This window comes from Phyllobates terribilis, unplaced genomic scaffold (genome assembly GCF_046119375.1).
Source record: "Phyllobates terribilis strain yellow unplaced genomic scaffold, ASM4611937v1 Scaffold_11__3_contigs__length_659146591, whole genome shotgun sequence".
Taxonomy (NCBI): domain Eukaryota; kingdom Metazoa; phylum Chordata; class Amphibia; order Anura; family Dendrobatidae; genus Phyllobates; species Phyllobates terribilis.
The window spans coordinates 202,843,676-202,869,777 of NW_027362771.1; the positions used below are offsets into that span (position 1 = coordinate 202,843,676).

The following is a 26,102-nucleotide window of genomic DNA, read 5'->3' on the forward strand; positions in this document are numbered from 1 at the left end:
CTCACTGGCTCTTCTCATTGGGAAGAAACAGTTAATATATTTTGTTTTTTTTAATTGCGACCCCCCAGGGAGGCAAACGTTAGCGCCCTTCATGGGTGTCTAGCCTTTGTCTTAGCCTTGGTGGAGACTGAGGTCATATCAGTATTAATTCAATCTGGCCAAGCAACTGATTTTATTGAAAGACGAAAATTTATTTATTTATTTTTTACTCACAATAAAAGTTTATAGAAGTCTTTTCTTTCTGGTTGTGAGAAAAACAGAAATCCATTAGATCTATATTTTGTTAGGAAGTTTTAAAAAAATAAATAATAATAATTGGCAATGTGGTAATGTTTTCTTTTCTTTGATATCACAATCTGTGATAAAAATGAGAAGTCTTGCAATTTTCACACTGGTCACTGGGGCTTTTCTAGACTTTTAATTCCTATTGTTTCAGGAAATCTACATGTTTATTAGTAGCAATAGACTGACTCAGACTCTATCTATTGAGTTGATGCATCAAATGAGTGTAAAGCTAATGCCGGCGTCCCTGCGTGTTACCTCTCCCGGCAGGGTGTCAGGATTCCTGTTGTCCTTCTACAGTTTAACCACTAGTGGCTGCTATTTTTCATCTTGATAATTGTGCTGCAATTCCATTCCTTACCACTGGAGGCTGCTGTTGTGTTCTGAAATTGCCCTTTACTAAGATGGCAAATTCTGAACCTGTGGAATCCATCTTGTTTCCTGTTTGGGCCTACTTAAAGCCACATGGATTCCTCACTCATTGCTTGAGTATTGTGTCTAGTTGTTAGTCTAGTTCCAGTCTCCAGCTCCTGAACTTTCTTATCCAGACTGTTCTAATTTATCTCCGGATTGTTTGCTACAACTCCTTTGCTATCTGCAAGAACTTCTATTACTGCTTGCTGTTTCTTGCTTGTGCTCCCCCAGGCCACTGGATTCCAGCAGTGCTGCACCAGTATCATAACACAGGGATGCCAACTCACTCACGGCGTGGCAGTGTCCCTGTTCCCTTCCGTAGTTCTGCTGGGCCTGCGTACGCCGCGCACGTCTCCCGGCGGCACGCCTAGTGTGCATGCTTCCTGAATCTTAAAGGGGCAACACGTGCATTGTATAAATGCCCCCAACCAATAGCTGGAAGGCATAAAGTATTTAAGACAGACTCCACAGTAGGGAGATACCTGATCAACGTTCTCAATTCAGTAGTGTTGTGCAACTAGTGAGTTGCCAGGTCCCTGTATCCTGTATTGTATATGTCTAAACATTTTCCTATATCCCGTGTTGCGTAGTCCAGAACCCTTAAGCCACTTCGGCGGTACCCAAGCCTGAAGTCTTACCTGCGGTGCCTGAATCCTGACACCGCTCCAATGGTATATGAATACACCAATGGTATATGAAAACACTGCACCTTCAGTACTTGAAGCCTGACACCACTCCGGCGGTACCTGAGCCTGAAGCCACACCCACGGTTCCTGAACCCTGAGACCGCTCCTGCGGTACCAGAAACCTGACACTGCTCCGGCAGTACCAGAGCCTGATGCCGCACCAGCGGAACCTGAGCCTGACACCGCTCCGGCAGTACCTCAGCCTGAAGCTGCACTCGCGGTAACTGAACCCTGAAACCACTCTTGCGGTACCTGATCCTGAAGCCGCAACTGCGGTATCTGAAACCTGAAGCCGCTTCGGTGGTACCCGAACCTGTAAACGTTCCTGCGGTTCTTGAACCAGCACCAGTGTCTGTCCTGGTTAGCATTCCAGAGTCTGTACTGTCAGAACCTGTTCCAGTATCCGAATCCTGTCCTGCCAGTGACTCAGAGTCTGTGTCTGTTCAGCCCAGTGACCCAAAATCTGTGCTGTCTGAACAGTGCCCAAATACTGTCCTGCCAGTGACTACGAGTCTGTGTCCGTCCTGTCCGGTAACCCAGAATCTGTGTTGTCTGAACAGAGTCCGAATCTAGTCCTGCCTGTAAATCCGTCTCCGCATCCGTTCTGCCTAGTGACCCAGAACCTGTGTTGTCTGAAGACAGTCCGAAATCAGTGCTGCCTGTGACTCCGTGTCAGTATACTTCCTGCCTGTGATCCAAAACCTGTGCTGTTTGAACAGAGTCTGAATCCTGTCTTGCCTGTGACACCCGCTGCAGTACCGGGGACTCCCTAAGAGTGGTACCTCGCGGTTATCTGCACCACCATTAGAGGCTCTAGCAAAAACCAGGTAACCTCCTAGCTATTCCCCTCCTAAGTAAATCCGGATTGTGGCATAGTGGTCCACAATCCACGTGTGTGACAATGAGCATGTGCAAAGGTCATTGTGAAGAGAGGGGAAGCAGGGTCAGCTGTGACATTGCCTATTGTAAATGTTAGATCCTGTGTTATCTGTTGTGTATAAAGGTGTTATCTTCATTGTTATTCTGGCTGTGATGATTTGGAGCATGCCGAAACCTCTTTCTGAAAGGATAGGATGTATAAAGGCCCCGTCACACTAAGCGAGATCGTTAGCGAGATCGCTGCTGAGTCACAAGTTTTGTGACGCAACAGCGACCTCAGTAGCGATCTCGCTACGTTTGACACTTAGCAGCGATCAGGCCCCTGCTGTGAGATCGCTGGTCATGTCGGAATGGTCTAGACATTTCTTTGATCGTTGAGGTCCCGCTGGGTAGCATGCATCGGTGTGTTAGACACCTTACCAAAGACCTTGTTAACGACTCAGACACAGAAACACATAGGCTTGCATCGTTATACAGATCGTTACGGGTCGCCGCATCGTTGCTGCGTCATTGGGAAGATCTGACTGTTTGACATCTCACCAGCGACCACATAGCGATGCAGCAACGATCCCTGACAGGTCGTATCGTCGTCGGGATCGCTGTAGCGTCGCTTAGTGTAACGGGGCCTTTAGTCTAAAATAGCCCCAGTGTGAAAATTGCAAAATTACTGTTTATTTTCTTTCCTATAGATTATGATATGAAAAAAAAAGTAAAATACGTTTTAAAAATACATGTAACACAAAAATCTAATATAAACAATATGTCGTCTTCTGAAGACACATTTCCTTTGAAGATGGTAGTTCTATTAAATGTTCCTTGGTCTTTGTACTTGGTTATGATGCTATACATCTGTATTCCAAGAGTGTAAAAATTTTATTTTTGCACTCTCCAACACATTGACGCAGCATTTCCGTGCTCTGAACACCTCCAGAATGCAAAACACAGTTAACTGGACTAGATTTCTCTTATTCCAGGAATGTGACATCTTTAAAGTTGAAAATTACAAAGATAAAACCATTCAAACATGACATTGTTTATGTGATTTCTAGATCTTTTGTTAATATTGGCTTATTCTTTCTGGGGTAAATCTTTGTTTCTGTATTCAATTCATCATTTTCTTCCATCACCTGAAAAAAACAAAAAGTCAGCAAGTTCAAGACATGAATAATGGCAAGATTTGATTCCCATAGACAAAACTGAGATCAGTCTTTCTTTCACATAACTGCAGTCAGTTTTATGTTTAGTTACCAAAAACATAGTTTTATGTCCTGAAGCTAAACAGAATTCCCTCATTGGAGGCAATGTATTAACATTTCAGATCTAATCGTATTTTTTCTTTTGTAGTAGGTTAGAGAGGTGAATGCTGCTGATCATTATACAAAAACCATGGTTAATATCTGGGAGGTTTGATCACATCAACATGAATATGATAAATGCTACTATATTACTTAGTCTATGTTCTTTCATGCAAAGTGGGTCAATCACTTTTCTATGCAGAAAATGTTTGGGTCACATTTATATTAATAATAATGGGAGCACTTCTACATTTACTATTGACCAGAGTGCTTCTTTCAGCAATTATTTCATACTGGTTAATCATGTATTTTCGGGTCAGATAGTGTACTGAAATTAAAAATATGAAATCTGATAAAGAGAGATTTTGTAATTTATCTACCTTCTATTAAATTTACTGCTATAGTGTATATGACGCGCCCCTGGGCCTGTGTCGCGCTGCGTTGCGCATGCGGGAGCCTACCCGGAGCCGGATCAGTGGAGGGTTGTAGTCTCGTGGCGGTGACCCGGTCCGTGCCCAGGGAGTCAAACTAGACGGCAGTCTATTAGTAGTAAATAGTTGATGACTACGCCACCCGTTGAGTGCAGCCAGGGAGCTGCTGCTGCAGGGCAGACCGCTGAGGCCGGTGGTAGGATTGTGCAGCGTGGTAGTATAACCCCCAACGGGAGGGGTATGGCCTCAGGGCAGCCGACGTGGATGATGGGGGTAGCAGGAACCACTCAGAGACGGTACGGTGTAGTTCAGGGTCTTTACTGGTAACAACGATAGACCCTCCCGGAGTACTTGCTAGCAAACGGGGCCTGGTCAGTCTTTGAGCAGATGGGATCTCCCCTGGCCAGGCGTAGTTGTAGGCCTCACAAACTGACTGTACTCTTCTGGCTACCTTGCTAGAAGCTGATGTAAGTAGCCCACGTCCCTGAGTGTACCGTGTGGTGCTCACCCGTATGGCCGGTGACTCGGGGCCTTCTAATGGCTTCCGCTCCACGATGGCGGTGCTGGTCCCACGCGTGTGACCGTGCCTTCGGGCTTCTGGGCCAGAGGACCTGAAATCCCCTGCCTGACGGATTCTGCTGCTGGGTAGAAGTTAGTCCCCACAGCCTCGGACTCCGGGTCCGGTAAAGAATCTTCTTAGTCAGGGCGAGCGCTGCAGCTGCCAGCCCCTGACTCCTTGGAACTCTCCTGTTTCCTATGCTGCTTCTTGTCTCCACTCTCCTTGTCTGACTCACCCTGCCTCAGCCCCGGGTTTATACAGGGGAAGTTCTTCCCCTCCCAAGACTGGGCAGGAGGTGTGGCATGCACAGGATCCCTGACCAAAGGACCTCCCACCTGCTCTCAGACATAACATTACATTACTGTGGAAAACCAGACCCCTGGGGTGCCACATATATATTTTGCAGAAGAAACACAGGTTGTAGATAATGCTGGGAAGGGATGTGTGCCTAGGCTCTTAGCATTAGCCCTGGTCCCGGTAGGACATGTTCAGTCAGGAGTAGCAGCTATGAACAGGTCTAAAATGAGCCACTTGCATCAGTACTGCTCCTCTCAATACAAACCCTACAAAAATCTTACATTTATGGAGTGCACGAATAAACCCTGGACTTCAAACTATGCAATGGAGGAATATATGTTTTGATGACAGTGGGCCCCCAAACTTATTAGGCCCCTGTGCAGCTGCACAGTTTACCCTAATGGTTTAAAAACATATACACACGTGGTCAAAATTGTTGGTACCCCTCGTTTAATGAAAGAAAAACCCACAATGATCACAGAAATACTTTTGTCAGATTCAAGTTAATAATAAATTAAAAATCTTTGAAAATGAACAAATGAAAGTCAGACATTGCTTTTCAACCCAGCTTCCACAGAATTTAAAAAAAAATTAAACTCATGAAATAGGCCTGGACAGAAATGATGGTACCCCTGAAAATAATGTGACAAGGGGACATGTTAAATCAAGTTGTATTCACTAATTAGCATCACAGGTGTCTACAATCTTGTAATCAGTCAGTGGGCCTGTATATAGGGCTACAGATACTCACTCAACATGGACCAGAGGAAGCAAAGGAAAGAGTTGTCTCAGGAGATTAGAAATAAAATCATAGACAAGCATGTTAAAGGTAAAGGTTATAAGACCATGTCCAAGCTGCTTGATGTTCCTGTGACTACAGTAGCACATATTATTCAAAAATTTAAGATCCATGGGACTGTAGCCAACCTCCCTGGACGTGGCCGCAGGAGGAAAATTGATGACAAATCAATGAGACGGATAATACGAATGGTAACCAAAGAGCCCAGGATAATTTCTAAAGAGATTAAAAGTGAACTTCAAGCTCAAGGAACATCAGTGTCAGATCGCACCATCCGTCGTTGTTTGATCCAAAGTGGACTTCATGGGAAACGACCAAGGAGAACACCATTGTTGAAAAAAAGTCATAAAAAAGCCAGACTAGAATTTTCCAAACTACATATTGACAAGCCACAAAGCTTCTGGGAGAATGTCATATGGACAGATGAGACAAAAATGGAAGTTTTTGGCAAGGCACATCAGCTCTATGTTCACAGATGGAAAAATGAAGCATATCAAGAAAAGAACACTGTCCCTACTGGTAAACATGGAGGAGGCTCTGTTATATTGTGGGGCTGCTTTGCTGCGTCTGGCACAGGGTGTCTTGAATCTGTGCAAGGTGTAATGAAATCTCAAGATTATCAAGGGATTCTAGAGAGAAATGTGCTGCCCAGTGTCAGAAAGCTTGGTCTCAGTCGCAGGTCATGGGTCTTGCAACAGGATAATGACCCAAAACACACAGCTAAAAACACCCAAGAATGGCTAAAAGGAAAACAGTGGACTATTCTGAAGTGGCCTTCTATGAGCCCTGACCTAAATCCTATTGAGCATCTTTGGAAAGAGTTGAAACATGCTGTCTGGAAAAGGCAACCTTCAAACACGAGACAACTGGAGCAGTTTGCTCATGAGGAGTGGGACAAAATACCTGTCGAGAGGAGCAGAAATCTCATTGACAGTTACAGGAATCGTTTCATTGCAGTGATTGCCTCAAAAGTTTGTTCAACAAAATATTAAGTTGAGTACCATCATTTCTGTCCAGGCCTATTTCATGAGTTTCATTTTTTTTAAAATTCAGTGGAAGCAGGGTTGAAAAGCAATGTCTGACTTTCATTTGTTCATTTTCATAGATTTTTAATTTATTAATACTTTTGTCAGATTCAAGTTATTTCTGTGACCATTATGGGTTTTTCTTTCATTAAACGAGGGGTATCAACAATTTTGACCACGAATGTACATACACTATGCATCAGCTCACTGCAATTAATAAATATATGAAATCCGCTATTGCTGTAAATGTTAAAAATGTAAGGTTCTTAGCATTTTTTGATCAAAATCCATCCAATCGCGTCAAGGTATATCTTTAATATATAGGGTCCCTATCACTAATGTCTTAACTCTCCATGTGCGAAACCAGGTCTCATCTGATCTGGGGAAGTGAAAGGAAACCAAGCCTTGTGTCGGAAAGATGAGTAGATAAGGCTTTTTCTTTTTCTCTTTTTTTAAATTTTTTTGTTGCCCCAATGATGTGCCCGCGACTGCCATATTCTATATACAGTCTCTAGCTGCGTTCTGCTGCCAGAAATTCTGCATGTAGCTCTATTAGCTATTTTAAGCACTAGAGACAACGAGTAGGTCATATCATTACTAGAATTAGATACTAGGATTAAAACCCAGCACGGTGGCTCAGTGGTTAGCACTGTAGCTTTGCAGCCCTGGGGTCCTGGGTTCAAATCCCACCAAGGACAACATCTGCAAGGAGTTTGTATGTTCTCTCCGTGTTTGCGTGGGTTTCCTCCGGGTTCTCCGGTTTTCTCCCACACTCCAAAGACATACTGATAGGGAATGTAGACTGTGAGTCCCTAAGGGGACAGTGCCGATATTGTCTGTAAAGCGCTGTGGAATTAATGACCCCATATAAGCGAGTAAAATAAATAAATAAATGCTATGGTAAGAGTCAAATAACTTTGTCATATTTTTTCCCTTTTAATATGCGATGTGACTCAACACCATCTGTCATATGGAAAAGGAGCTTACAGCCACCAGAAGGTTTATCTCCTCCTGTCGATAGTCTCTGAGCACAGTAAACATATTTTTAGAATATATCCTCACTTTGTCAACATGTACATTGGATGTTGTGGAACAAGATTCTATCCTTCATGATTGCTTAAAATCCAAAGCATTGTTATATCATCTAAATATTTACTTAAGCACATTATAAAATAATTAGAATGAATTAAACCATGCAGGGTTGTCCTATGATATTCATCTTACTGAGTCAATTGGCACCAGTAAAAGTATTATCTTTTGGAAAATTGCACCTCTCAAGAAGATAAAATCCCTTCTAGATCATAATTTGTTTTCTTCAGCCAGCGCGTGTTGCCATGTGATTGTTTCCTTATTACTCGTCACATTGGGACTTTTAAATCATATCAAGCAGCAGATTTTAAATGTATTTGGAAGTAAAAGAGAGACATACAAGATACATGAGCCCATTTTGCTGACCTATACAGTACCTGAATTGTAATAGGTCATATTTCAGCTCCTTTGTTTGTGACAAATAGGCTGGAATGAAAAGCTCTGTCCGAGATGCTGAAATATCTTATGATTGATGATTGTGTCTAGCTGATGAATTCTAACGCCAGCGTATGAACCACAGTGATTCATCAACTATGGTAAAATTGTATTCACAGAAGTGAGGTTGAACGCAAAACAATTTAAATGTGTGGCATTTAATATTTGCTACAAATGCTGTTCTTTTAGCACAAACGGTGATTTCCTAGTCACACTTTCACTAAATATACTTTTTTTCTAGAAATGAGAACAGGAAGTTTCTGATGTATTTTACAATCTGTTATTGTAGTAGACAGATGTTATTCTTCACCTTTTATAGCTTTCCTTCCCCAGAGATTAATTTACTAAATAGCTATAATTATTTTGTTTACTACTAAATTCTACCATTATTTATCCCAAATCTTCTCTAGGACTTGTGCTCATATCTATCTATCTATCTATCTATCTATCTATCTATCTATCTATCTATCTATCTATCTATCTATCTATTTCTCTATCTATCTATCTATCTATCTATCCCTCTATCTATCTATCTTTCTCTTTCTATCTATTTCTTTAGCTATCTCTCTATCTATATATCTGTTTATCTATCTATTTCTCTATCTATCTATCTATCTATCTATCTATCTCTCTATCTGTTTATCTCTCTATCTATCTATTTATCTATCTGTTTTTCTATCTATTTATCTATCTATTTGTTTATCTATCTATATATTTAGATATATATATTACCCTCGGACCTTCAAATACCTCCAAAATACAGTGCCTACAAGTAGTATTCAACCCCCTGCAGATTTAGCTGGTTGACACATGCGGAATTAACTTGGCATTGTGACATTTGTACTGTAGATCAGCCTGGAAGTGGGAAATGCACTGCAGCAAATTTTTTTTTTTTTTTTTTTAAAACGTTAAAAGTTAATTCAGAGTGTCATTTATTATTCAACCCCTCAAACCACAAGAATTCTGTTTGGTCCCCCTAAAGTATTAAAAAGTAGTTCAGGCACCAAGAATAATGAGCTTCACATGTGTGGATTAAAGATCTCTTTTGCCAGCCTTTTCTGACTATTTAAGACCCTCCCCAAACTTGTGAACAGCACTCAGACATGGTCAACATGGGAAAGACAAAGGAGCATTCCAAGGCCATCAGAGACAAGATCGTGGAGGGTCACAAGGCTGGCAAGGGGTACAAAACCCTTTCCAAGGAGTTCGGCCTACCTGTCTCCACTGTTGGGAGCATCATCCGTAAGTGGAAGGCTTATGGAACTACTGTTAGCCTTCCACGGCCTGGACAGCCTTTGAAAGTGTCCTCCCGTGCCGAGGCCAGGCTTGTCCGAAGAGTCAAGGCTAACCCAAGGACAACAAGGAAGGAGCTCCGGGAAGATGTCATGGCAGTGGGGACATTGGTTTCAGTCAATACCATAAGTAACGTACTCCACCGCAATGGTCTCCGTTCCAGACGAGCCTGTATGGTACCTTTACTTTCAAAGCGTCATGTCAAGGCTCGTCTACAGTTTGCTCATGATCACTTGGAGGACTCTGAGACAGACTGGTTCAAGGTTCTATGGTCTGATGAGACCAAGATCGAGATCTTTGGTGCCAACCACACACGTGACGTTTGGAGACTGGATGGTACTGCATACGACCCCAAGAATACCATCCCTACAGTCAAGCATGGTGGTGGCAGCATCATGCTGTGGGGCTGTTTCTCAGCCAAGGGGCCTGGCCATCTGGTCCACATCCATGGGAAGATGGATAGCACGGCCTACCTGGAGATTTTGGCCAAGAACCTCCGCTCCTCCATCAAGGATCTTAAGATGGGTCGTAATTTCATCTTCCAACAAGACAACGACCCAAAGCACACAGCCAAGAAAACCAAGGCCTGGTTCAAGAGGGAAAAAGTCAAGGTGTTGGAGTGGCCTAGTCAGTCTCCTGACCTTAACCCAATTGAAAACTTGTGGAAGGAGCTCAAGAATAAAGTCCACATGAGACACCCAAAGAACCTAGATAACTTGGAGAAGATCTGCATGGAGGAGTGGGCCAAGATAACTCCACAGACCTGTGCCGGCCTGATCAGGTCTTATAAAAGACGATTATTAGCTGTAATTGCAAACAAGGGTTATTCCACAAAATATTAAACATAGGGGTTGAATAATAATTGACCCACACTTTTATGTTTAAAAATTAATAAAATTCAACTGAGCAACATAACTTTTTGGTTTGTAAGATTTATGCTTCTGTTCATAAAACCTACTCTCGTTTGCAGTTTGAAGGCTCTAACTTATTTGCATCTTATCAAACCAGCTAAATCTGCAGGGGGTTGAATACTACTTGTAGGCACTGTATATATGCAATATCTATGCACCTAATATATCGTACACCACAATGTAAAGCAAGAGATAAATCAGTGTAAGCTGGGGGCAACTTGTGACACTTCCAAATTATGCCAGTCTTGAGTTCTATGGAGAGAAGCGTAAGATCAGGACAAATGGGTAAAAAACTAGGCAGCTGGGTATGCTAAGGACACAGTTTCTTAGTTTTATCTTGAATATTTTTTCAGTGGTTTGTCCGCTTTGTACAATACCTTTTGTTAGTTGCATCCCTTACCGATGAGCTGAGATCCTATGTGACCAGCTGTAATCCGTAGTGGAATTCAGCAATTAGTGTTCAATTTTTGCACAGTAGATAAATCGCATTACATAGTTTCCATTAAAATCATGAGCTATGTATATAATGTACAAACATGCCTGGTATTCCAGAATGAGAAATGCTGTATGTTGATGTCCCCTGCTCTGGCTAATAGTTGAGGGCGCCTTCTGTTAATTTAGAAATTACTTTTCTAAATGAGAAAACCCATTTTTAAGTTGAAATTAACTAAACATTTTAAGGTCTAATTCAACCATCTGTGTTTCTTATTCTGGACATTTTGTTCCTATGTTTTTCATGTTATGAACATCTACCCATAATAGTCTGTAGGGCTATTCACATGTAAGTGTTTTTTTCTGCAGTGTCTGCAACACTTTTTCTTCCTGGTCATGGATAAAACTTGCCCTTTCTAATCACTGAGTCTGTGAAAAACTCTGACAGAACACTGATGGCATCCTCGTATCCTAGTACTGTCTGTTTCTCACTGAGTTTTTGTTAGGTGAAGCCTGAGAAACCTCCTTTTCATCAATAACTGATAAAAAACTGATCCAGCACATTGATGAAAATTGATCTTTTTTTCACTTTTTTAGATGTCTGAACGAGGCTTTAGTTTTTCCTTTATTTTTTATTAGATTTGTCCTTTATATGATATGTTATGTTTCTTTTCAATTTGTATACAATATTGATGATGAAAAACTACATTTTTAATTAATATTAACCCCTTCACGATCGCCGACAGTAAATAAACTATGATGCTTGCTGGGCTTTGTGCAACACGGACATTTCTCTACAGTTAGCGTTCTTGCAGTGCTTGGGACCCCGGGACCCCACCCCGGCATCATCATTGGTACCTGATTCTCTCAGGTCAGATAACCCTGTGTTATCTTCTAGATACCGCAATTAATAGTGATTGCGGCATTTATAAGTTTGTGAGAGGGAGTGGGCTCCTTCTCTCACACCTCTGGCACTCCAGTGACATAATCACGGGAGAGCCCAGGGTTGTCATGGCAGCTGGAGGTCAAATGATGATCTCCAGGACTGCCAGATACAGTGGCCTGTTAGACTCAGCCAGAAGCAGGGTCTAACAGTCGTTCTGACATTGTAAAATGGACAGTTCGCATGCATTGCAATACACATGTATTGCCATGCATGTGACCAGCAATCAGAGAAATAGAAGTTGAAGTCCCACACAGGAACTATGTAAGTCAGATGGAAACCGCAATGTAAGTGCTCAGTGTAGAGCACAAGATTAATGTGATCCAAAAAGTTATGTAAAGTGTTCCCATTAAAACCTTCAACTCAATCCACAAAAAAAGTAAGTCCCCGCTCAGCTCCTTCATCTGTTAGCGGAAGTATAGGGGGCCTCCACATTACTGGTAGCACAAAGGCTATGGGAAAGCGCTATGGCCCCCCCCCCCCCAAAAAAAATAAAAGAAATTCAGCAAATTCTGCCCTACCAAATCCAAATGCCCCTCTCCCTTCTGAGCTCCAGTGTGTGCTTAAACCACATTTAGCATCCACATGTTTGACATTTCTGTAGCAATGAGAGCCTGCTTAATTTATGAGGTGTGTGTCTCCAGAAGCAAGAGCTGAGCACAATGTATGGGCACTACACTGGCAGATTTGCAATTTTCACTAAGCTGCTTGTTTCTGGAAAACACCCATGAAGTTAAAATCATTAGTACACCTGTAGATAATTTCCCAGAGGGTTGAAATTTCCAAAATGGGGTCACATGATGGGGGATTTCAGCTTTTCTAGCACTAAAGGCTCTGTATATGGAGTCCGCAACGATTCTATAAAAATTTGTTTTCCAAGAGTCTAATACCACTCCTTCCCTCCCGAGTCATGCTGTGTGGCTAAGCAGTACTGTAAAGCCACATATGGGATATTGCCATGTTTAGCTGAATTTGTGTGACACATTTTTATGCCATTTTTACCTATTTCCCCTTGTGAAAATGTAAAATCTAGGGCTAAAACAATTTTTTTATGGTAAAAATTTATTTTTTCTTCACCGTCCAATGATATAAAATTCTGTAACACACCTGTGGTGTCAATATGATCACTGCTCCGCTAGATGAATTAAGTGAGAGGTGTAGTTTGTAACATGGAGTAACTTTTGGGGAGTTCTGCTGTTCTGGGACCTGAGGGACTCTGCCAATGTGACATGGCACCCGCAAACCATAACAGCAAAATCTGCACTATAATATGATGATCCTTCTCTTCTGAGCTTTGCAATGTTCCTCAAAAGAAGGTTGCAACCACTTATGGGGTATTGGCGTACTCTGGAGAAATTGCATAACAAATTGTACTGTTTGTTTTCTCCTATTACCCCTTTTGAAAATTACAAACTTGGGTCCAAAGCAACATTTTAGTGTAAAAAATGCTAATATTTCATTTACTGAGCCTAATGTTATGCAATTCTCTGCATTGTCTGAGGGTTAAAAATACTCACTAATCCTCTAGATGAATTCCCAGAGAGGTGTTTTTCCAAAATGGGGTCACTTGTGGGATTTTCTGCTGTTTTGGCATGTCAGAGGCGCTTCAAATGTGACATGGCGTCTACAAATTATTCCAGCCAAAATTACACCCTTCCATTCCGAGCCATGTTGTGTGCCGAAACAGTAGTTTTCTACCACATATGGGGGGTATCAGTGTACTCAGGAGAAATTGCACAACAAATTGTACTGTTCATTTTCTCCTATTACCATTATGAAAATACAAATTTTTGGGCTAAAGCAACATTTTTGCGGGAAAAATGTGATTTTTTTTTTATGTCCACAAGTCAACGTTATAAAATTTTGTGAAGCACCTGTGGCTTCAAGGTGCTCACCACACATCTATATAAACTCCTTCTGGGGTATAGTTTCCAAAATGGGATCACTTGTGGGGTGTTTCTACTGTTGAAGCACAATAGGGGCTCTGCAAACGTGACATGGTGTCCGCTATCTATTCTAGCCAATTTTGTGTTCTAAAAGTCAAATAGTTCTCCTTCCGTTCTGAGCCCTACCATGTTCCCAAACAGTAGTTTTCCACCACATATGGGGTATCAGCGTACTCTGGAGAAAATGCACAACACATTTTGAGGTCCATTTTCTCCTATTACCATTGTGAAAATACAAATTTTGGGGCTAAAGTAACATTTTTGTGGGAAAAAATAACATTTTCCCTTTCATATTACTTAAATTTCTGTGAAGCACCGGAAGGGTTAATAAACTTCTCGAATGTGGTTCTTAGCACTTGGAGGGGTGCAGTTTTTAGACTAGTGTCACTTTTGTGTATTTCACATGGGCCCCTCAAATTCACTTCAAATGTGATGTGGTCCCTAAAAAAATTGGTTTTGTTAATTTTGTTGAAAAAATGAGAAATTGCTGATAAACTTTTAACCCTTTTAACTTAACTAACAAAAAAAAAATTATCAAAAAATGATGCTGATGTAAAGTAAACATGTGGTAAATGTTGTTTATTAACTATTTTGTGTGATAGAACTATCTGGTGTAAGAGCGTAAAAATTAAAACTTTGAATATTGCAAAATTTTCTAAATTTTCACCAAAATTCCAATATTTTTACAAATAAATGCAAAAAGATATCAACCTAAATGTATCCCTAACATGAAGTACAATATGTCACGAAAAAACTGTCTCAAAATCACTAGGATACATTGAAGCATTGCAGAGTTATTACTGCATAAAATGCCCCCGGTCAGAATTGAAAAAATTGACCTGCTGAGAAAGGTGAAAACAGGCTCTAGTGCGAAAGGATTAAGGTACTGACTTTCACCATGCCTATTCATTCAGAAGATAATCTGATTGTACACTTGCCTATCCATCTTGCCTATTCATTCAAAACATAATCCATTTGTACACAATTTCCTGTAGTTGCACACAGAGTCTTAGAAATAATAAAAAGATATTTTATTCTAAAAGTATTTATGTAATTGATCCTAAAGTCAATTCTAAAGTTCAAAAGACATTACTAAGCAAATCTTAAATGTGTTTTTTTAAGAACATAAGCAATTCCAATATACATACTTAAATAAGGAGAGAGGTATAAGTATTATAAATTAGCAATACCGAGAAAAAGGCATTAAAGTTCATGATATATTTCTGTGCCTTGTGGAGATAAATGGATCTTGTTAATGCTTACTGTTAACTCAATATCTAATTTCAAAAATGTTCTCTAAAGGGGCGGAACGTTTCTTGTAGTGATATTTTGCTATTATCATCTGTCTGGTTTGCTGATTTTAATTAGCAAATTACACGCTAGTGATAATTGAACTTTTACTTATACAGCAAAACTCAACATAAACATTTAATATTTGTAATATTAGATGTAACATAATCTACTGTTAAAGAAAAATAGTTCACAAAGTGAAATTTTTAATTCCTAGTTATTTAACAGATAATAAATTATATAAAATGATCTTATTTACAACCTAGAATTTATATTGGATCTTGTGCAGCCTTGTAATAAGTTGCACGGTTACTTAACTCCTTTATTTTACTAATCTCAATTTGTTCACTTTTTTAGTATTGTAGACTTCTCTCACTTGGGAAAAGGCATAGCCAAGTACTGCATAGCCGAAATCAGTGATAGAATAATTACAGTGGTAATAGTAACTGCATTTAGGTTGGACACAGAAATGTTCTGCTTCATTTTCACAGCTCTGTCATTCTTTTCCTGGTATTGGGCCTCAAACAGTACTGCTTTCAAGCAAATAATTAGTGGATCATGACATTTAAATAAAAGTGACCTGAAACGTCCGGAAAAAGATAGGAATTAAAAAAAATTCCATATTTTTATGTACTAGTTGTCATCTTTTCAGCAGTGCTATTAAAATCACATCTCAGAAAGGTACATAGAGCAGTGGGGATTTGAAAAGTGAGCCCACCTACTGGTGCAGGTTGATGACATTATGCAAACTCCATTCTCTGTAGGAAAGGTGTTCATGGGATGCTTGTTCTCTCCCCTTGTTTGGTTGTTAAGATTACTGATGAGCCCCTGCTATAAATGAATACACGAGCCTCCTTAGGTTCACATGGCCCATGTATTGAGTACCCTATACACAGTGTATATTGTAGCAAAGCCAACCCTAGCACTGTTTGTGTTAATTAGATGTACTTGGCTAGCTTTGACTAAGAACCAGGGCATGTGTTTACCTTGGAGCTCTCGGTCTGCTGGGGATGTTGAGCAGAGTGGAGTGTGTTGAAACTGGTGAGTGACCAGCTAAAATGTGAGCTGTAGCTGGGAGAGAGCCAAGCCAGAGTGTCTGTCTAAATGGATGCTGCACGGGTCAGCTAAGAAGGTTGAGTAGTCTGTGTGTTGGAGCTGCAGAGTGATGTTTGGAAGCTGCAACTTATTCAGTGTGAACTGTACATGAAGTTCAACACTTTTGTTTGGTGCTGGAAGCTTAGGTTGAAGGGGATGCCAAGATTGGTAGGACTGTACCTTTTCTGTGTGTAAAGTTTCCTCCAGGAGAAAGGACTATAGTCTGTCCGGATGAGCCCGCAGTGACATATATGTTCCTGCTGAATGAACTGTTTATTAGCTGTTATACCTTGGTGCCCAGAAGATTGTTTTGTTTTTTAATCCCTTAGAGTTTTATGAAAACTATAAAACTGCACATTTTGACCAAACCGCATTGACTGTATGAACTCTACATAATACCCACCGCTGAGCGTGAACCGCTGAGCGTGAATCTCTGGGCGGTTGCCCAGCATTCTACTTATTGCTAAAATAGTGTGCACTGTATCACTAGTACAATTAAAACTGTATTATTGCCAATAAATAAATGTATCAGGACATATCCCTCTTGTTTCTCTCAGATACCGCCCTGAGTATGTATCTTGGAATTTTTAACACTGTGAGAATACCATACAGTGTGACCAATTATTGCTATAAGTGGTATAACTGCAATAATGACAGAGCACTGCCAATAAGCATAGGCAGCCTTCAGTGTATGTATGTGTGTGTGTATATATATCTATATATATAGATAGATGGATAGATAGATAGATATGTATGTATACATATATATATACCTTAATGTACTACCTTTTACCATTTTTTTATTATTCAGTAATTTATTAAACCGCTAGCACATAAGCAATATGTAGATGCTGTTACAGCATTGTATCATAGGCATATTTCATGCAGTTGTACTCTCTATACAGGATAATAAGGTGTATTTCGTGACACATTGCAGATTTAGGGTTTTGTGCATTGCAGTGAGGCAAGTGACCTGCATGAGACATGGCGCAGGGACCATTCACAGACAGTCGAATGACGGGGATCGAATCTGCTGTGCTCAGTCTGTGCTGTAATGATTGCGTAGATGAATACAAATACAGAAGACTAATCATTTCCATAAATAATGGTGCCTGAAATGCAAAACCGAGGGAATATTTTGTCTGTTACTGCAAAACTGAATAGCATAAATGTTTCTATGTTTAAATAATCCTAAAATTCTGATAGATAAATAAAAAAAAAACAAATAGAATAAAAAACAAATAGAATCTAAAACTTGGTGTTATACTTTCGATATAGTATACCGTGTATAGATATATATAGCATTTTGCATTATTCAACACAAAAGCCTAGCTCTTCCCAGCATACTATAGTCATATTACCCTGCTTCATGCCGTCCCTTTTCACCTTCATAACAATTGCATATGGCTTATACATTTCTTATTACAGCTGACATTATTCTCGCTGCACAAGTCCTTATCACATAACAAAATAGTCATGGCACAGGTAGTTTTTATTTTAATCAAAAATGTATTTTTTTCCATAAAAAAAGATTTACATATTTACCATCTTTACTACGCTACAGAAAGGTCCATTTTGGAACATCACGTGTCAATTCTATTTAATTTTGTCACTGGAAAAACTCTTGGCTAAAATGTGTAATACATCACAGAAGAGGAGGTATTGCTCAGTTCAACTACAGTATATAGTAAAAAAAAAAAGAAAAAAATTGAAACAATCCAAACAAAATACATAAAACAAGTTAATATATCTGTATTGTATTTGACAAAGTGAGTCATAGTTCTTTGTTTCATCTAGTTTTTATAGTATTAATGACTTGCTCGCTGGCTTGTAAGTATGTTAAGCCTTAGGATACCTTGACATTATGTTGTCTTTTGTTCCCTAGAAAATAGTCTTCCTGTGTTTAGAGGAGCACAACTAGAACTTTGTGCTTTTTTTTTTGTATTCCACGGGTCACATTTCGCTTAGTGTTGTTTTTATGGCATCATACTGGGTACTTGTATTACTGTAGATTTGACTTCTAGAGATGTGCTATCATTGTCAAGATTCCAAAGGCTCAGCAACGGAGGGTAGAGGTCATTGTAAGCAAATGGTGGGGTCTGCAAAAGGTTTCCACTGCATCTCTGCTCCGAAAATCGTCTTAAGTATAAAGAGATATAATTGAAGAAATAAGCCACGGTAATGATCCCAAACAGACCGCACAAGATAATAATCAGAGCCGTAGTTTTAAAGGACTCATTATGTTTTCTCAAAGTATCCATTCCTTTTGTGGTAATGTTAATGCATTGCTTTTCCACTTGCTGATAGATGTTGGGTACATCGATGCAGATCTTATATTCAGTCAGAGGACTTAGACGTGTTAAATTGTATTGTTTGATGTCTGACGGCATTCGGACAATGTGAGCGATTCTGGTGTACTCCGCATTCAAGGATGCTACCCACTGCACACTCGACTTCAAAATCTTTGACTGGGAATTCCAAGACACCAAAACAGAATTACTTTGAATTTCCTTAATGTCGATGCTGACTGATCCATTGGCATCCTCTGGTAGAAATCCATCCACAGTGATCATGACTGTTTTCAAATCTGCACCAACCAGGTTCTTTGCAACACAGGTATAAAGTCCTGCTTCTAAAACACTTATGCTGGTAATTTCCAATGTTCCTTCAATGTGGACATAAAATGGACCATTAATTGTATTGGGTTGAAGCTTAGAACCCGAAGGTGTGATCCAATAAATGTCTGGCTCTGGTTCTGCTGTAGCTCGGCAATGTAATGAAACGGAGCTGCCAGTTCTTATATCCAGATCTGAAGGAAAGCTCTGTGGCGCAATAAGTGGTAAACATATTTCCATCATTTCCCTAAAATGTATATGTCTAACGTTCTGACCTTCAAATTCAGGGGGGTCCACACAAAATAATGAATCGGTTTCCATAAAACGGATGCTTGTTTTATTCATATTTATCCAGCGGTTCACACAGTCACATCTGATGGGGTTGCTGTGTATTCCCAATTCTTTAAGATTGGGCAGAGCATCGATAGTGCTTCTGTATACGGCGCTGAGCGAATTACTGTTGAGCATGAGGGTTTCCAGTTTAGGAAGTCTATAGAACGCGTTGGGATGAATGTAGGCCAGTTTAGGGTTATTGGTTGCTTCTATTTTTCTCAATTCCGGCAAATTTTCAATGGCAAGACTATCTATTGAAACTAGCTCAGGCATGTTATTAATGCCCAGCTCTTTCAAGTGTAACATATTGCTGAAATCTCCTCTTTGTATTCTCCGGATAGGATTTTTATTTAGATCCAAAAATTTAAGGTTCCGAACCTTTTGAAGAGCAACAGAGGGGACGTTAATAAATCTGTTGTCATAGAAAGAAATGCTTTCCAAATTTTCTAGGCCTATGAAGGCATTATCAGATATTTCTGTCAGATTTATTCCTGCTAAAACCAGGCTGCGCAGATTGATAAGAGGCTTAAAGTTCATATCTTCGATTTTGATGATTGGATTTTCACCAATCATGAGGATCTCTAGATGCGGCATCCCTTCAAACCACTCACTATTAACCACTTGCAATTGGTTTGCGTTAAGGTGAAGCCTGAGCAAATTGCCAACCCCAGCAAATGCATTTGGGGAAATTGTGGCTATCAAGTTATGATTGATGTAGAGCTCTTGTAAATTTACCAGTCCAGAAAAGCTTTCCTCTGTTAGTTCCACTAGTTTATTTTCCTCCAGGTATACAGAAAGCACCTGGTAGGCATTTGTGAAATTGATATTGACCATAGAGGATAGATTGTTCTGTGATAAATCCAGCCCTGTAAGATTTACTGGAAAATGATCAGCATTTTTAATTTCTTCAATATTATTAGCCTGTAAAAGTAAGACTTGTGTGTTTGCTGGAAGTCTGTTAGGGATGCTATAAAGATCTAATGCATTGCAATCCACCGTGAAAGCTTCAATATAAATAGATCTCGGCGTAAACCACGGTCGAATCTCACATGTGCACATCTCTGGACAATCCATCTTTTTTTGAGTTGCCTGCACTAATGCGGTGATTGTTAGTCCAAACAACAAGTTTATTCTGAGTTTTATTTCCCTCATTTTTCAGTTCTTGACACTTGTTTAGCTGCACACGACTGAGGGTTTTTTTTGCTTCTAATTATTAATAGCAAATTGGTCACTTCATGAACATATAGGAGGCATTCAGCACACAGCACTGTAATGTTTCTTTCTCAGGAAGCCAAGTGCAGTCTCTTTTTTCAAATGCTCCACGCATACTGTGAGACTGAAGGTCACTCTATTCTTGGGAGACATCAAAAAGCCATTGTGGAAATGTGGATTCTGTAGGTGGTCATTGAAGAAGCAATCCACTTATTTCTCCATAACTGATTAGTAGCTGATGCTGGGAGATCTGAAAATGAAAAAAGGATAATAATTACCTTCAAAGTAGAAAAAAATCATGCTGATTAAAAGGTCTGTACATAGTGAAATTGAATAGTAAAAGCTTCACACAAAGAACTGTCTATTCTAAGAGGATGAATTGTGGAACAACATTTTAACCTTTATATAAATATGCTACAACTGGACTGTATTATTAAAAACTCATTTACAAAAGTAAGGATTTAATAAACATACATAGTTTTCTGCTATAAATATTTAATGTGTTGTATACTTTTCATGTCTTTATATATGCTTTTCAAATGTAATATGAGAGCAGCATTATATAGGGGCTGAGAGCCTGATTCCATGGATGTGTTACTTACTGGTCTGTGTTTTGCGGTTTCATTAAAAAAAAGTGTTGTATCAACAAGGGATTATCACTACAGGACTAGGTGGCTCTTGCCTCCTAGTCAACCCCTCTATGTAATCCCACCCCCACCACTAATTAGCAGCTTTCTGTCACTGTACTATGTTCAGTGATGTGGGCGGGGTTAGACAGGGCTCAGCATTCAGAGTACTGCTGGATCTACAGCAAAGAAAACAGTGATTGTATCAAAATGACAGCATTCTGACCAGCAAGTGATACCTCGCTATAATCAGGGTCTCAGCCCCTATGTAATGCTGCTCTCAGATTACAAAACGAAAACCTGTTGACAGATTCTCTTTAAAGTGTCTCTTTAAATACGTGAATGTTGTCCATTGTCATAAAGTGTAACCGCTGTTATAATTTTATTTTTAGTAAATCAATAGTACATATGAAAATGAGTAACTTACAACAAGTAACTTGTAATATATCTTACCAGAGAAATGTGTTTGTTTCTCTCTTAATTCATGGGTAAAATCTGTATTCAGTGTAGACAAATGTTCCCATTTAATGAGAGAGGAAATGTCAATTGGTGATTTTAAAATATTATGGCGATGGAAGGAGAATGAGCTAGAGATGGAAACAGATATTCTATTGCAAGGTCTGCTGAAATAACCATCACAGTTCTCCATTTTTATTTTACCTATCTCAGTAATGGAAAAATCTGCACTCACTGAAGACATATTTTATCTGTGAATTAAGGTCTAAGGGGTAACGTTGCTCCTCATGGAGAGTGACATGTCAAGCCTGGAATGTCAGAGTGAGAAGACTTAAAAGCCATACATGCTCCTCTGGGAAATTAAATGTGCATATTGTCTCTTCAGAGTGGAAGAGGACTTGAACTCTAGCGCCACCTATTGGATACAGCGATCCTGAAAGTCAATATCAACCCTTCAACAAGCCTTGCCATATGACTTAGGTTAAAAGCCAAACCAAAATCTCAATTTGCAGGCACTGTGCCTTATCCCAAGTCATTTTGCAAGGCTCATATTGAAGGGTCGATATTGACTTTTAGGATCGCTGCTTCCTCTTCAGAGAGGAAGAGGACTTGAACTCTAGCGCCATCTATTGGAAGCGGCAATCCTAAAAGTTAATATCGACCCTTCAACGAGCCTTGCCATTTGACTTAGGATAAAAGCCACACCAGAATCTCAATTTGCAGACACTGTGACTTATCCTAGCAAGGCTCATAGAAGGGTCAATATTGACTGATTGCTACTTCCAATAGGTGGCGCTAGAGTTCAAGTCCTCTTCCTCTCTGAAGAGACAATTTTCACCTGTGAATTGGGAATTTTGAGAATGTATGGACAGTCCACGATGAAGAAAAAAAGCAGATTTTCTAATAAGATATTAGAAAGTTTCTTATTTTCATGTGTACTATTGATTTATGAAAAAAAAATAAAACAATGGTTACTCTTTTTTTTTGTCCATCTTTCAAGTGATTTCTTTGTTACGCAAGGTCTATCTCTTTATTTTAATTTTAGGAGAATCCTGTGTGTATTAAAACCTTGATTTGTAAAGAAAATCAAACTGTATTCATACCTTTTCCTAATATTTCCACTAACAGTGTGTTGCTCTGTTTAATCCATGATTAATAGTAGCCTATACAAGTCCATTAAAAATAAATGATTACCTTGCACAGTATTTACAGATTTAGCAAGAATTACAGCATGAGTTTGTGTGGCATGCTGGTACAGTTTGGAGACTATGTAATTGCTTTACCCATATTTTGTGTTCTTTAGTTGCAAAACAGGTTAAGAGGTATTAATCTCAATTCGTGTCTCACATTTCTGTCTATTTCTTCTCTTTGATGCAACGATAAGCTACTCTTTTACTTAAAGAGTAACTATTGTTTAAATTTTTATTGCATAAATCAGTAGAACACATGAAAATAAGAAGCTCTGTAATGTATCTTATCAGAGAAATCTGCTTCTTTTTCTGACATAATTGACCTGGCTGTAATGGCGCTGTAATACTGATTACCGCATTTTTCAGACCATAAGACTCACTTTTTTTCCCCAAAATTTTGGGGGGAAATGGGGGTGCGTCTTATGGTCCGAATGTACCGTTTCTGTGATGTGGGGGGTGACTGGGGCTGCGGAGGCATCGGGGACTGTGGCTGTGGCAGTGGAGGGGGCTGTGGCAGCTGGGGCGGCGATGGAGCGGTGTTGCCCAGTGAGCGCCGCCATGAATTCACTATGGCCGCGCTAGACATCAGGAGGTGGGCAGTCTTCCATCTAGATCGCACGCTGCAGTGACGTTACTAAGATGCAGGGCCGGGGCAACACAGAACAGCACAGCGCGCAGTCATCACCGCCCCTGCCTCTTAGTAACGTCACTGCAGCTCGCGATCTGGATGGAAGACCGCCCACCTCCTGATATCTAGCGTTGCCATAGTGAATTCATGGTGGAGCCCACTGGGTAACACCACTCCATCGCCGCCCCAGCTGCCACAGCCCCCTCCGCTGCCACAGCCGCAGTCCCCGCCCCCTCCGCAGCCCCCTCCACAGCCCTAGCCGCCTTCACTGCGGCAGACCCAGCTGCAGCTCCCAGCCAGTGTGACCCCGCTCCCTGCCTATCCAGAATGAGAGGCAAGCATTATAAAGTCAAAGTAAAGTATAAAGTAAAGTGAAAAAGCACATGTCATTAAACACTGTACCACTTCTGTGGTGAACTATAACTCCCAGCATGACATAAGAGCTGAAAGACGTGCTGGGAGTTATAGTTCTCCTCAGAGCAACCACATGTCAAATGTGTGGTGAACTATAGCTCCCAGCATGGCATAAGAGCTGAAGGACATGCTGGGAGTTATAGTTCTCAGGGCAAACACATGACATAAATGTGGGGAACTATAACTCCCAGCATGCCATAGGAGCTTTTTTTTTCCCTATTTTCCACCTCTAAAACCTGTGTGCGTCTTATGGTCTGGTGCGTTTTATAGTCCGAAAAATACGGTACATTGGTACCTTTGGTGAAGAAATCTGCTTTGTGGTTCTTCTTTAATCACCATTTGAAACTTTCTTCTAAAAAGATTTCGGTGCACTGCGTCTTCTCTTACCTCGGCCCCTCCGCCTCCCTCCAGTGTTTGAATGACAGGTCACTGATTTTTTTCAGTGGCTTGCTTCCTCTTTGAAATCTGGGGCCATCATTGCCATGGGCGGCACGTGCGCAGATTGATTTCCCAGCTTGTATGCAATAAAATGGCACCAAGGGCAGTGCATGCACATCTTGAGACCTCAGCTCAATGACGATTGCATTTGAGCTGTGTGTGGTGACATTTTATTGCAGACGAGCCGAGAAATTAATCTGCGTATGTGCTGCCCATGGAAATTACAGCACTGTCACCAGATTTTAAACAGGAGGCCGGTCACTGAAATTTCATTGAACAGTCAAACACCGGAGGCAGCAAAGGAGCCGGGGAATCACAGACAGGGAGGAGACGACCCAGAGTACAGTCCGGCCCTGATGCACCGAAATCTAATCAGCAGAAAGCCTCAAATGGTGATTAAAGAAGAACAACAAAGCGGAAGTCTTCACCAACGTATCAATGTAATCAGTATTACTTCGCCATTATAGCCAGGTCTTTACATTCGTGCTGACCGGTTTTCTTTAAACCTGTCTTTTTCATTGGGAATATCTAGGTACATATGTTGTAGTACAAATTGATTAAAAGAGTTACCAGACCAGGACAATTAATTTCCATAAGTCCTGGAAAAACATTTAGATATCGTAGCAGAACCTTCCCTCTCAAGACACAGCTGCCAACAAAGCATAAGACTTGCTTTGACAGCCCGGGGCTGTCATGTATTACATGGCCAGTTCTTTATTTAGGCTAGAGCTAGGTGGCAACTTGTGTTCATGCGACATAATAATGTAACTTCAATCCGCAAATTACTGCAGTGTCAACGTGTTAGTCCGCAAAAACCTAAACCTGTTGTTCTTTGCTCTACCAAATTCTCTATCTCTAATTGGTATTGCTGTGACGAGCCACCAGGTCAAAAGTGGGCATTTTTTGCTATTACTTTATTCCCACTTCCCTCCCTCCCCCACTTCCAATCCTAGTATTCTGTTTTGTTCTTTGTATTTTTTTTTAAGTTCTCCATACGGTTCTAAAGATATGGTTCTTTTACTTTAGTGCTGATTTTTATGGTGAGGGTGTTGCTCACAGGTTACTTATACAGAGTACCCTAAAGGCAACCCCTCAATGAATCCTATGAGATTTGCCCCTTGGTAAAAACCATACAAAGTTGCACTAAATAAAAAGGCCCTTATCTCTGGAACCATATGATGGATTTAAAAAAAAACAACAACAACGGAATATTCAAGGGAACAACAAGAATAATATATGAGCAAAAACTGGCCACGTTTGACCCGGTGGCAGCTCCTCTTTAAGCAGCTTGTAGGGCCTAAAACTAGACCCAACCTAATCGGTTTATCAGAAAAAGGGCTGCCTTGAAGGTGACAGGTTGATATTGACGTAATTGCTATTGCAGTAAATAGTACAAGTGAAGAATATGAAAAGAATTGTTATTAAAAAATATTTAAAAAAACATATAAAAGCTTAACACGCCCGTTTTCCAATTAAAAAAGAAGTAAAAAGAGGTATCACCATGCCATTAAGTCTATATTCTTAAAATATTAAATTAAATAACCCAAACAGCAGTGACGCTAGTTAGTGACTTCACTGACAAAATCAGATTTGAGGTCGCAATTAATGATGAGCGAGCATGTTCTGTTAACCCTTTCGGCGAGCTTGCTCAGGTGCTCGCTGAGTATCTTCAGGCATTCCTCACATGTATTAAAGCTGTCAAACAGTCGCAAATCATGGCGCGACTCAAACATAACACCCAAGCACGCTGAAGATACTCGGGAAGCACCCGAGCATGCTCGTAAATCTCGAGTAACGAGCATGCTCGCTCATCACTTGTCGCAATACATTACGATCTTCATGCCATGCTACACATGTCTTAGTGTAGCCCTCACCCTGAGGGTGGCGTTATCAATAAACGATAAAAGCCACAAGATAAAAATGTTATCCTTGGTTTAATAATTCTGATAGAAATTGGTGATCTATCTTTCATATTTTAATATCTGCTGTCCGCTTAGATACTGCTTGATACATTCATTTTCCTGCCCCTTAGTTTTTCTTTCTCCACACAAATCTTGAATGTCTTGAAATTGAACAGAAATGCTGACGT

General features: G+C 40.3%; 2 protein-coding genes across 3 annotated transcripts in view; one reads left to right on the forward strand and one right to left on the reverse strand.

The window, feature by feature from the left end:
• Positions 1-26,102, forward strand: part of IMMP2L (inner mitochondrial membrane peptidase subunit 2) — a 1,848,527-nt gene that overhangs the window by 517,433 nt on the left and 1,304,992 nt on the right. The window lies entirely within an intron of this gene.
• The window catches only part of LRRN3 (leucine rich repeat neuronal 3), a 73,907-nt gene continuing 65,230 nt past the window's right edge, over positions 17,426-26,102 (reverse strand). The window contains exon 2 of the mRNA XM_073651967.1: positions 17,426-20,511. Within this exon, the coding sequence (XP_073508068.1) occupies positions 18,078-20,201 (2,124 nt within the window). The 5' untranslated portion in view covers positions 20,202-20,511 and the 3' untranslated portion in view covers positions 17,426-18,077. The remainder of the gene's footprint in view (positions 20,512-26,102) is intronic.